This window comes from Egretta garzetta, unplaced genomic scaffold, assembly GCF_000687185.1.
Source record: "Egretta garzetta isolate BGI_Z169 unplaced genomic scaffold, ASM68718v1 scaffold94, whole genome shotgun sequence".
Taxonomy (NCBI): Eukaryota; Metazoa; Chordata; class Aves; order Pelecaniformes; family Ardeidae; genus Egretta; species Egretta garzetta.
The window spans coordinates 3,427,269-3,440,498 of record NW_009259683.1 but is presented as its reverse complement, the minus strand read 5'-3'; the positions used below and the strand labels follow the sequence as shown (position 1 = coordinate 3,440,498).

The 13,230-nt window shown below is 40.0% G+C and overlaps 1 protein-coding gene across 1 annotated transcript in view; it reads left to right on the top strand.

The window, feature by feature from the left end:
* Positions 1–7,562, top strand: part of PLCL2 (phospholipase C like 2) — a 103,892-nt gene extending 96,330 nt beyond the window's left edge. The window contains exon 6 of the mRNA XM_009638639.2: positions 6,447–7,562. Coding sequence (XP_009636934.1) covers positions 6,447–6,626 — 180 coding nt within the window. The 3' untranslated portion in view covers positions 6,627–7,562. The remainder of the gene's footprint in view (positions 1–6,446) is intronic.
* The last annotated feature ends 5,668 nt before the right edge of the window (positions 7,563–13,230 follow it).

Below are 13,230 nucleotides of genomic sequence, written 5' to 3'. Positions count from 1 at the left end.
GCCGTGCTTAGGCGGATTTAACTTTTTATTCTTCTTGTAATTAGGAACAGTATTTTACATGGTCTCTTGGCTATGATTTAGGAATTGCTGTGTGGCTCTGAACAGCATTACTAAATAATTCTGCATGAGTGCCATCCTCAGCTCCCTCACAGAGGAATCGCAGAATGCTCACATGGTGTGGCTGATGTATTTTCCAAACCAATTAAGCCGCATTTTACCCTCAAGGTACATACTGATCTTTTTTTTTCAATTGGGACATTTTGACTACAGTTGATGCAATGGAAACTTTGATAAAATAACAAAATTGACAGCTTAATTTTAGGGGAACTCCTTGTTTAGAACATCTGACATAGCTATTAAATGTCTATATGTATGTGTTTGTGCATGCACACACACGTTGCAATTACTATTTTAAAGGATTTTATTTTTCCTGATTTGAAGCCATGTGGCCAAATTTGTTACTGGTTTAGTATGTTTGAATTCAGGTGAAATATGTCTATTCATTTGTGTATGTTTCTTATGCACCCCATATATGCACATATAGATACTTGCTTAAATTCAGAACATCACTTAGAGTAAATTTAGTCTGCTTTAGTGAACTTTGTTGCCTGTCTGTGAGATTTAGAGATTGTACAGTATTAGAATATTCTTTTCTTTCAAATAGGCAGTTTGCAAGATCATTTGCTTGTAATTTATTTATTGTTATTACTCAGACTGATAGCAGTCATATTTTCTAAACATAGATAATCACATTTCCTGCCAGAGAGAGTACACAGTTGAAGAAAGAAAATCACTCTAAGTACTGTTGCAGCAGACTCCTACAAACAACATAATGTAACAATTTACGGACTTGCCTGGCGAAGCAAAACTTTGGAAAAAACCCTATAGAGGCTTAGAATTTGAGCTGCCCATAGGAAAAGCATAACAGCATCTTTAAATTAGTTTTTGCAACAAAGAGCTGTTCTAAACACATAGGGAGAGTTCAGTGGAAGTACTCGGAATGAAGGTAGGACTCCGAACTCCAGCATTTGTTAGATGCTTCTTCTTGGCTATGAGTTTTTAGACATGTCACATCAGACAACGTGAATTACTTTCTCTTGAAAGAAATCCCAAGGCGTGCAGTTCATGGCATCTGTTACCTCTGTAATGACGTTGGTTCTGCACCTACATTATTTTTATAAATGTATTTCTAAATGGAGCACTCAAGGCACTTACAGGGGTGCAACTTCTTCAATACAGATTTTTTTAAAAAATCACCAGATTTTATGGACCAGATCTACAAGTGGATTCAGGCAGCACTGTTGTCACCATGGGGCATTCGTAAAGCCTCTGATAGCTGCTGCCTAGCCCTGTAGGTACTCAGAAAACCTCCCACATCCCAGTTCAATTTAAATATCTAAAACTACTAGTCTCTTGATGTTGCTGGACTGATGGGATTTTGGCTCCTAATTAAACCCATATTTAGAAGTTAAGAAGTTAAGTCCTTTATGTCCTGATTCTGTAAATGCACTTGGAGCGCATCAGCTGGGCATGGAGCACTGCAGTATGTCCCATTGTACCTAGCAGCCATTGCTCAGAGAAATGCTTTGAGAAGGGTTGCTGGCTGCTTACTCATCCGAGCTTTGGGTCCCAGAACCTGAGCTAAAGCCCAGTCATTACTGATATAATTTCTTTGGATTTTCTGGGGGAAGGGTGCTCATGCAGTTATTTTCAAATGTCATCTCTACAGTTTTACTTCCATGTTCACACACTCACTGAAGAACCTGTTAACCAAAAATCATGAGGGAATATGTACCAAATTATAAAGGTAGCTGTGCTGAGACATTCTAGTTGATGTTACATCTGATTGACTCTGAAATGATACCTCATTTCATAGGTATGAGAACTGATAGGAACTATTTTGGTTTTGTTTTTAATTACCTTTCAGGAGCTGTGATACAAAAACACTGCCTCTTAGCCGAAAGCATCAAAACAAACAGAAGATTTTAATGTTGATTTTTAAAAAAACAAAACAGTAGTTAGCATATTGGGACAGAGAAGGTATGAAGAATATTGAATTGGGCTTCCACATTAATTCACATCCTTTATCATTGCTGTTTATCAAAAGCTTACAAATGAGTATCAGTTTTGTGGTTTGATGTTTTTAAGGTCTTTTTCATGTCTGCCTACAAAACCAGCTTGATGCTTGATTCATCTTCTGAAGCTTGTAAACATCAATATGTGAAATAGGTATTAAAGTTACTAACAGAACTGAGCACTATGTGAATTTCAACCACGGTGATGGAAAGGGAGCAGCGATTGCTGTCTGCTGTGGTGAGGACAGCGCTCTTGCAGCGCTCTGCACTTGTGGTGTGCAAGGACTGTATTGATCCAGTTCCTAGATGGGAATTATCACAAAATGCCTGTTAGCCACAGTCCTGGGAGTAAATTTGAGTTTTGTGGTGTGTTTGCCAGGCAACACTGAAGGACTGAACTCATTTACACTTACCTGAGGTGAAAGGCTGACAGAGGCAGCCCTACCATGTGGTGAGAAACATTATATGGGTTTGGTTCTGCAGCTGCTCCAGATTCCAGCATTGAGTTGTCTCTGTGGACCAGCTGTGTCTCTTTGAATGTAGGGTGGTTTGTACTTCCTTGTGATAAATCTGCTTGACCATTTGATGGGTTTGAGCTGTTGGTAGGTTTCTTGTATTGGTTTTACAGTGTGCATTTTAAGAGCAAGTAGTGTATGGCCATTTGGAGCTGGTAAGAAGGTGAAAGGCCTCTGAGTAGCCCATAGAGGCGAGAGATGTGTTTCAGCTTGTAGTCAACTGACTGTACTATTAATTTACTTATTAAATCAATGGCATGGGATCTTACGCAGCTACAGAATGCACAGAATATAAAGAATTGAAAGTGAATCTTGAGAGCCCTTGGACAAGAGACATTTGATATATAATTAGAAGGAAAGTCTCTGGAGTTCTTTTAATTGAGGGCAGGGGGGGACTTTTTCAGGTCTGGATGATTTCTTTACTTTTCTGCCTTTCAGATGCGTTGTACTACTGTTCAACAGTGTTCATTGTGACTAGAACTTGAATTGTTAAAAAGCATACTGCTTTTTTTCCCCAGCATATGGCTTCATGATGGTACACCAACAGAGCTAGGCACTCTACATCAATTGCGTAGACTTCTCTCACTTGAATTTGTGCCATATTTGGTAGCAGTAGCTGGCTCTTGTTTTGTCCTTGGATCAAGACATGCCAGCAGATAATGACAATGCAGTTGGTTTCACAAACATTTTTCTGAGTTCAGTGACATTCAGAAATCAATTGCTTCATTCTAAGTGTTGGAGAAGAGAGTATCTAACGTACACAGATTCATTTTTCTGTTTCACCCTAGTCTAAACTTGATCCCACATGGCCAAACATGTTGAGCCTGAACCCCTGTTGTCTGCAATAATCCAGCCCCTTATCCCAGATCCTTTCTTGTCTACAAAGTTCATCTTCCCTGTTCCCTGTTGAACATCCAGCTGTTCCCGTTAACTCCTGGCTTCCTCCTTCCCCTCTCTCCTCCATCCAGTGTTCTGTTCCCACTTGGTGCCTAATGTTCTCTTTTGGCAGTTTTTTCCCATTGCTTTCGAGCTGATGTTGCCCCCTCTTTGCCTCCTCTAGAGATCCTTCCTGATGAGTCTTAATTTTAGTTTTTTTAATCATCATACCTGATCTCATTGTATTCTGCAGTCTTCTCCCTGCCCTGCATTTTTGTTTGTTTTTCTCTCACCAGCTCTTAGTCTCAGTACCAAGCTCTCTCACTTTTTGAGTTCTTAGTCCTTCTATTTGTCTATAATTTTCAGGCTTCTTTCAACAATGGTGGATTTTGTCAGTCCCTTTTCTTCCTGTATTCCAGTCCCAAATGTTGCCTCAATCGTTCCCTTCCTCCACTCACCTGTCTGGTCCAAATTTGTGTCCGTTTTTCATTATTGCACAATCTCCTCTTTCAGTAAGTTCTAGTCTCTGCTTTGTATAGTACAGTCCAACTGCCCTTTCTGCAGTCCTAGACTTCTTGCCAGGTCAGTCTCAGAGGTCGCTCTCACCCCCCTCCTTTTCTCCATACGCCTCCTCACCAGAGTCCCTGTCCCAGGCTCTTCCTTCCCCTCCTCCAGTCTGGCTTTTGTACTGCCTGCATTGGCAACCAAATGTTGGTGGTAAGACAACTTGGAGAAGCCATACAGGAAAAACCCAACTTTTTCTTCTAACGCATATTCATTACTGTGTGGGAATGGAATATGCATTGTCTTGCCACATTGCTGGAGCTGTCAAGAGATGAAGAATGATCGAGAATGAAATCCTGAGTGATTGTACTAACCATGTTCAAAATCTGATTTTTGTTTATTAAAGGCTTGTAACTTGGATCCACTACTCTGGGTCCCTGAAGTCATTTCAATTACAAGTCCCTACCCCAAGTAGGAGTGGGGAGGGAAGGATGGAAGATTGCTAAAAAAAATTCTGAAAGCATTTTCCTGTCTTTATTCTCAGAATGGAATGAACCATATGGATGAGGTTAAAGAATGATATTAAACAGTAATAATAATAAAGTCTGCCAGTGGCAAAAATCCTGCATAGATAGTATCAGCTGAAGTAGTTAGTTAGTATCAGCTGAAGTAGTTAGTTTGGCAAGTGTATAAGCAACTGAAAGTATTTTTTTTTAAATGAGAAATTTTGGGCAACCTTATTAATAGACTGTTGCTAGCAGCTCTGCCTATAATAAACAACTTGATTAAAGTTCCAGAACTATATTCTACTAATCCATGTAAAATGGAACTTGGGCTAGAAACAGATGCACTCCAGATATGACTCATTTAGTCTGCTGGAGTGTTTTAAATTAGCTTTTAGTTGTTTGTCAGTTTGGAAAAAAGTATGTGATTTTAAAAAACCGTAGCCTTGGTTTTCTGTAGAAGAAAATATTACTGACGCTTGTGCTGTGATCAGTGAACTTCCAGATTTTTTCCTGTCTGGTAATCAGAAAAAAACCCAATATTACAGTATTGGATAAGGGGAGAGGGGGCATTATTCCTTTTGAAGGAAGCAGTATTTGTTTTCAGTTTGTGTGCCTCAAATGTGTAGTTCTGCTTACTTAATAGGATAGTATTTATGTTCTGAGTTGCTAAAGAAGAAAGGCTGAGGTATCACACCATGAGCACACACATGGTTTTGACTGACTGCTGTTCTATCTCTCCTCCTTTATTTTTTAAATCAAAAAGTAAAGTTGGACTTCAACCTTATTTGACAAAGGAGGAAAGGCAACATAGATGTTATGTCTCTAGAAGAGACATCAGCATCTCTTCAAGAAAAGTGAAGGAGCCAGGATTTGCCCAGGACAGACATGAGTGCCCCAGTTACAGGCAAAGGTGCAGTCAGTGTTCATACCTTAGTAGACGTTACAGGAACTGACAGTCTCAAGGAACTACGGTACTTGGGGTTTTTTGTTTGTGTGTGTGAGCGTGTGTTTTTCTCCCCTTCAGTTAATAATGACACTTTTTAAGATACGGTGTTCTGAAGCATCATTTGCTTTTCTGTAAGCATCGGGGCATTCTCCTTCGGGAGTGCAGACACAGCGCAATCACTTTGGCCCTTGCAGACCTTCTGCACGTGTTCCTGAACTTCCCTGTGTCCACCCGTAAGACATGGGTGCTCACCGCGCGCTACAGGCTTGTTTGTTCCCTGCGTATGGGCAGGGTAGGCAGGTAACAGCTGCAGAAAAGGCAGTCGATAGTCTGCTAATGAGAGCTGTTGCTGTTAGAGGGCTTTAATCAATGCAAAGAGATGGAGTAGCTAATACTGCAGGACAGAGCCAAATCACCCAAGTCTGGGACAGTTTCTCTTACAGCTTTACTTAAAACTTAATTACTATGAAGAGAAAGAGTGGAAGTAAAGAGGGATAGCAATAGCGCTGAACTGCAAACAATCCTGTGAAGTCTTTGTCATCACTGTCCTTTTTACATGTTGCTTGCCAACTTGTATTTTCATATTTCATGCTTTGACAAACATTGATCCTTCACCGTGCTACTATTGAATGAATCACTTTGCTAGGAAAAAAAATCTCAAAAGAACCCAAACCCAAACCAGTTGGACTGCTCCCTGAAGTAGTAAAATCAGCCTTCTCAATTTTCTCTATGCAGAAACATTTATAGTCCCCACAGATTAAAATACAGCACAGATTACTCCAGAAAGCTGTTAGGTAAATACGATCCCTATCCCTTTGTTTATGCAACAGGTTGGCTCCAGGGAAAGCAAAGAGCTTGATTCTTACTAACTTCAAGTAATCCAGTTTTAAGTTTTACTTAGGTTTGGGGTGTGTGCGTGTGTTTGAGCAGGGCAACCATACCATTAATCTGAAACAAACAGAAGCCGGAGGCGGGGAAGAGAATCCTGTTATCAATTGTGTATTCTGCATTTTTTGTCTTACAGGGACAAGCTGATCTTCTCAAATATGCTAAAAATGAAGCACTGGAGAACCTGAAACAAATCCATTATGCCACTCTTTCATGTGGACTCAATAAGCCAGGCACTGAAAATGCAGAAATCTCAAAGCCCCGTCGAAGTCTGGAGGTCATACCTGAAAAAGCAGGTGATGAAAACGGAGAATGAGAGAATGCTCTTCTCGTAATTATGGAGTTTGTAACTCTGTGACCAATTGTAGCTGCATAGGACATTTGCTTTGCACTTCCTGTTGGAAAATATTTGGAATTTTTAAAGCACAACTGGAGAAGCTAATTACAATCTATTGAAACTGTGAATGTATGTAGCAACTCTGCTTGTGAAGGCAATGATATTGTGTAACACGGAAATTATGTTATTGGCCAAAATATAGTATATATGTAAAAGATACTGTAATTCAGTAATAGCGTGCTGAAAAGTTCATTATAGTGCCATAGGGAAATGAACATTTTTTAAATGAGCTGTAACTAGAGGGAAGTCGATTGACAGAATTTGACAAGATGCCTTGATTTTCAAATGAAGTAGATGCACAGGTCCTTTATTTCTTTGCACAATTCATTAATTGTGCTAGTGAGGTGAATTATTCTTTTGAAAATCAGGTCCAAAAAAGTAGAATCCACATGTTTCACACTATATGTAATTCAGCCGCTCAGATATTTGGGTTTGAAGTGGTATTGATTTTATTGTTGAGCCATAAATTAAAAAGAATGTAATTAGACAGTGATCACTGACTTCAGTGCACTATAGGAGAGCCATTATATAAAAGGAAAATGTGCAATCAATCTGATAGCCTATGTCAGAAGATACATACCTATTTTGCCTAAGATCTTCTGCAAATGTGTGTAGATAATGTGACCAAACTGCAAGCAAAATTTGTAAATAGTTTTTCATTTTGTGAAGTGAAGTGCTCATATTAAAAAGAGTTTTATGAGATTGCTCCCAGACAAGTAAAGCTTTTAACTAAATTTTAACTTTTTTATTTTTCAAGTATTTTCTTCCTTACAGAATAGGTGATATCTCAATAAGCAGTTTTGTCAAAAAAAAAAAAATTGCTGTTCTGGTTCTGTTTTGGTTTTCTGACATTAGGTAAAGGTATTGTAGCTGATATGCTCATTGTAAAATGACTATACCAACCTAGAGTGTTCCCTTACTGTTTCTGATTTAACAATAAAATGGACTATATAATTACAAAAGCTAATAAATTTGAAGAAAAACAAGCAAAATCCTATAGAGATCAAAATGCAGTTTTGTTCAATTGTGGGGAAAAAGGGAAAGATGGTGATGTCTGTTGAAAAGCATTGATTTAATTAGAGCTCTTCAAGACATGCATTCTACGTGCATTTTTTTTTAACCAATTCAAGATGCTCTTTCTGCATTCAGATTGCAATCAACATCTACATATATATATAACACCCTTTAAAAGTCAATGGAGCTCTGACCAAGAACATCTGTATACTTGCACTTAATCTGAACTATTAGGGACTTAAATTTATTTTGTAGTCATTATAAAATTAAAGGGGGGGAGGGGGGAAGAGATGAAAACAATTTGCATAGTAAATGTCATCTCTTGAGCCTGAACTTTTAAATGTCAAACTGCAAGGGTTAGGAGCACTTCTAGAAGGTGCTAAGCTCTTTCAGTGTCTAGTGACAGATTGTATGCCTCAGTCCTGCCAGAAGCGAGTTCTGTGTTGTACAAAATGAAACATTTAACCTGTGGTAAACACCTGCAAGCATTGCTTTTTAAACAGTCCTTTTCTGTGTTGTCAGTGGAAGTCTTCCGATTGCACGTTACTCTGAGCCAGAATGAAATTAGTCTTCCAGGGCCAAATCTACCAGATCTAAATCTGATTTATCTACAGCAAAATAACTGTGTTACAGCAAGATTGAGCTGGGCCATGAATATACAAGGTCAGGTTCACTTTATCAAAAAGTCCAAACCCTAGGCTGCTGGAATTTTAGTTTTGACTTTTAGTCCTGATTGAAAGGTGTAGACTGTGGAAAAATGTCAGTACAGCTAGCGTTATACTTCAAAGAGGCCTAAAAACCAGTAAAGCTCCGTTAGCAGTCCTGGCCCACTGCTGTTTGCATGGCATTTACAGAATGACATAATTTATATCACCAATGAAGCATTTCTGTAGGGTCTTTTTCTCCAACCAGGTTATCAGAATTGATAGCTTGGGTATTCTTAGTATTTGTATCTTCCCATTTAGCAGATTACATCCTTGAAAGAGACCAGGTAACTTTGAAAGGATTAAACACAGTTTGTTGTTTATTCTTTGCTTTCAGGCAAAAAAAAAAAGTAAGTGAAACATGAGTATCACATGAGCTAGGGCTGACAGATTTTATATGTTAAACTCTACAATATATATAACTCTGCTGAGTCTGATCCTGTTCTGTCTTGTTAAAAAGGAGGTTAATACTTTATTGGAATAATATCCTTATATAGTATCTGCTTTAAAAGAAAAAAGAAAAAGCAGGTAAAATACATGCATTTAACTAAGTGACTATTTAAATACATTTGGATTCTAGTGTAGTGCTGATTCCTTAAAATGGAGGTCACTTTTGTGCATTATTCATACTCAGTCCAGATCTGTATGTACCATAAAGCCTTAAAATGAACTCAGTCAAGCAGATGCTCTGAAAGATGATGTGTAGCTAACAATCCTTTAAGGAGTTTATATGTTGCATGTTAAAAGAATGCAGGATAAACACCTGCAAGCAAAGTATCAGGTTCTATTGTTAACCCAATGATGACAATTTCAAAACCAAATTTATTAGCATATTTTTCTCAGTTGTATTTTCTTAAAGCATTCTTTGCATCCATGATGCAATTTACTTTTATTATTAGTCCATTCTTTACAGTGTTTATTTCAGATTACATAGAAGAAGAACCACCCAAAATCTGGTGAAGTATTCCAAATAAAATAACGAACGGGTTGACTTTACACTTTTCTTTGCCTTTATTTTCTTAAATGTGCTGTAATACAGTTGAACTGTTTATATAGTTTTGAACTATGAAAGATGGAGCCAAAACACAAGTGACTATTTATCTGACTGCCTTTTTGGCTTTTGTTTGGCTCCAGTAATCGGCGAGTGAGTATGGGTACATATAGAGACCAAAATGCTAATTGGAAAGGAAGAGTTCACATAGAGATTAACCATGTAGACACTAACAGTGAATTAAAAAAATAAGGATGAACAGTGCCTGTTTGAAAGAGGAGCATCCCTCTAAGCCTCATCTGTGTTCTGCCTGCCTGAACAACCCTCCTCATCAGCTGTGCGTGGTGTGGTACATAGCGGCCTTTGGGTGTTTTAATTACAGAGCCCGGGACCGTGGCTTCCATCCTCTGAACACACCAGCCAACTGCACAAGACAACTCTTGTTCTCCTTGAATTCCCCCAGCAGCGCTTATTGAGGGGCACTGCTGAGCCTGTTGGTGCCACCAGGACAGCAAAAGCATTCAAAGCAGAGCTGGGGGCCAGGCTTTACTGGTGAAGTTGTGGCCCTTCTGCTCTTGGTCATAGTCTTCTACTCAAGTTAGTAGGATCAAGATTTGGGTACGGTGTTGCAAAATTTCCCCTCTGTCGCAGGTCTTTTGTTTCTTTACCTTCTCTTCACCTTCTTAATGTTGCTGCAGCAAGGAGTACTAGATTGGTGCCCCACTCAATTTCACAAACTTGCCCATGCAGGCATGGTGAAAGGTACTGTATGAGTCAAGCCTTTTTTCAGCTATTTTGTACAGCATAGGAATATTTTTATAAGACTCCATGGCTGGTTACTGTATTCACTTTTTCCTGTTTTGAAGTTGAAGCAGCAGAGAGAGAGATGATTCAGAGTTGCCAGCATGAAAAAATGGAAGTGAGTTCCAAGATGACTAAAAATTGTAACTCTGGTCTACTAATCAAATGAACTAATCTGAAAGGGCCCAATCCTCCACTCTTGCAGTGCTTGAGTTTCCCTTCTGTTTGTATGATTTCCGAGTTTTCTACTGCATGAATATTATTTTCCCAATAACGCCAGTTTATTCTTGCTATATGCATTGTTTGCTGCACAGATCAAGGAAACTCCTGAATGTCCTGTGCACGGTACAATGATCCTTCATTAAGCCTTAGCCTACCGAGGTTTACACTTGTGTTGACTGAAGGCTCAAAATGAATATAGAGTCGTATTTACAAAAAGTGCAATCAGACAGCCGTATTTGTGGCACGGTGTGCACATGCAATGGCATGTACTTCACGGTGAAATCATTTTATCCCATGATAAAATGCAGTTGGAGAGCTGCTGCCGGAGGATGACTAGCCTGTGGCGTTTTAATACCATGAGCAAAATTCTGAAACTGGTGAAGTCACCAGCTTTCTTCTTTTGACTGTAACGTGTGTAGGACTTCACCGCTTTTTTTTGCTATTCACACCTACTCACTCTGACCAATTAAGCTTTCTAAATGGAATATTTAACAACTTGGTTTAAATATTAATAGATCTGCATGTATCCTATGATGACCTCCAGTCTTTTGAACTCCTGTAAAGGTTTAAAAAAAAAAATTTCCACAGTTCTTGCCACCCCCTGATTCTTTTTGCTCTCGGTATTTTGAAAGCAGCTGTGGGACAGGTCAGTTTGATAATTTTCAAAACCAACCCATGTGATGCTCTTTATTCATTACAACTTGTTTGTTCTCAATAAGAAAAAGGCAGTAAAACTCTTGAGGTTTTCTGGTTATTTCTGTTTCTGGACGCTATTAAACTTCCCTTTCTGACTCATCAACTCTGTTCTCTGGGTGGCTGTGGAGAGGCAGAGCAGCAGAAAGCGGCACCGTAGAAAGATTAGAAACAGGACCTGAGTACAAGAGCAACAAGAAGCCCTCACAGGCTTAGGGGAGCATCCATTGTAGTCAACAGAGTTGGGAAAGCAGTTAAGGTCTTAAAGACAGCAGTGAGGAGGAGGATGATAGGCAGAATTGGATGTTAAAAGTAAAAATGCTAGCCCAGGAGTATGGGCAACCACAGGATGGCGTGGTCCCGGTGTCATCCTGAGGCTTCCCTAATGCTTCCCGGTGGCACTAGAAATGTTACTGGTACCTTGGGACAAAAGCGTAACGTTTCTGCCCTTAACAATGTTATCTGGTGTGGCAAAGAGGGCAGTGATGCTGGGAAAGCAGTGGGGTGTGAACGCTGAACTCTTAATTTAGCTTTCTGTGCCCAGCTGCATGCGCTGCTTTGGCACATGTACTTGTGCCACTTCAGCTCACAGGAGTTCCCACTTGGTGCCACTTCGGCACCGTGAAGTGGAGAGGAAAGGCGGAGGGTGGGGTGGGTGTTACCGGGAGAGGAGGGTTCGAGAGGCGACGTGGGAGGGTCGGATGAAGGAGGCAGCTTGAGCTGGAGCGGGAGTAGCAAAACTAAAGAGATTCAGCACTCATGAACCTCTCCTGCTTTGTCAAGAGCAATCCAGCCTTGCCGAGCCACCCGCAGTCCGTACAAGAGCTTTCAGAACGAGCTTAGATGTTTTACTAGTTACCGTGTTTTCCACGGAGATAAACGTGGGGGAGCAGAGACCCTTCTCGGCTGGGTACAGCATGGACCTGTGCGTCGGTGACCGTCTGGGAGAAGGAAAGCAGCAAGGGCTGGGAAACAGAATGCAGGAACTCAAAGGCCTGGGCTTTGTTCTCTGGCCCTCAGCTTCCTCCATCGATCAATTGGAGGAAATGACACCTACCACTTTTTGAAGTAGCAGAAGAAACCTACTGTGTGACTGCAGAAAAAAAACAACCCCCACAGAAGTTGGCTAGGAGCGAAATAAACTGATCTATGTATATATATAGTGGTATATCGTGAGAAGGCAGCGCTGTTTGTGTTTGAATGCCATGTACATTAGGTTTCACTAGGTACCATTTCACAAAGTGTGCTGATCCCTACACAGTTTTTCCGTGGCGTGTACTTAGCAGACATTCTCAAATGTGCGACTGATGGGTGAAGAGGGTTTTGAAATACAAATCCGATCAGCTGATTATAAACTAAGTGTGTCTGTGTGGGGGGTCCCAAGTCCTGGGGAGTTCAATATTTTTACTGTCTAATAAGAGAGTAAAAGAAGATTTTGTTACACTCTTATAATATGGACTTTATGCTGTGGCTCACAGCATGAGCACTTCTTTTTACTTCAGACGCTATTTTGTTGATCAAAAAAACCCCCTCCCAGAAATCTTAGAAAAAGCCCTAGGATTCAGCTCCAGATCTCAGACTCTGTCTTGAATTCCAGAACTGATGATACCTGCTGTGATTTTGATACAGCCTTAACTAAATAATGATTACATTTCTCAAGTCTGAATATGTAACAAAATCTTCAAATACCTTTTCTGTATAATGTACTGGTGCTGCTACTTGTGCCAGGACTGCTGAAAAAAACAAAATTTCTTTGGGTGTAGAACTAAGGACCACTTCTTAGACTAGGAATTGGTAATTGTGGAGGTGGGTAGGGAGCTTCCCAGGAGAGTAATGGCTGTCCCTCCGTTTCAGAGAGCCTCGTGCCTGTGGCAGGGAGCAGGGGGTAAAGCAGGACTGGAAAGAGCATTTCCCGAACATCCTTCTCTCGGGCGCAGTATTTTGTGCTTGCCTTTATTTGCACGCAGTTTCGCAGAACCACAGACTTTACTCTTGACTCCCATCTTTTTTTGTGAGCCTTGATTCACAACCAGTATTTGAAGTTTATTTGCTTGGGGAGAGTTGTATCGATTTACTAAGTATTTTTCCAGCACTCTTT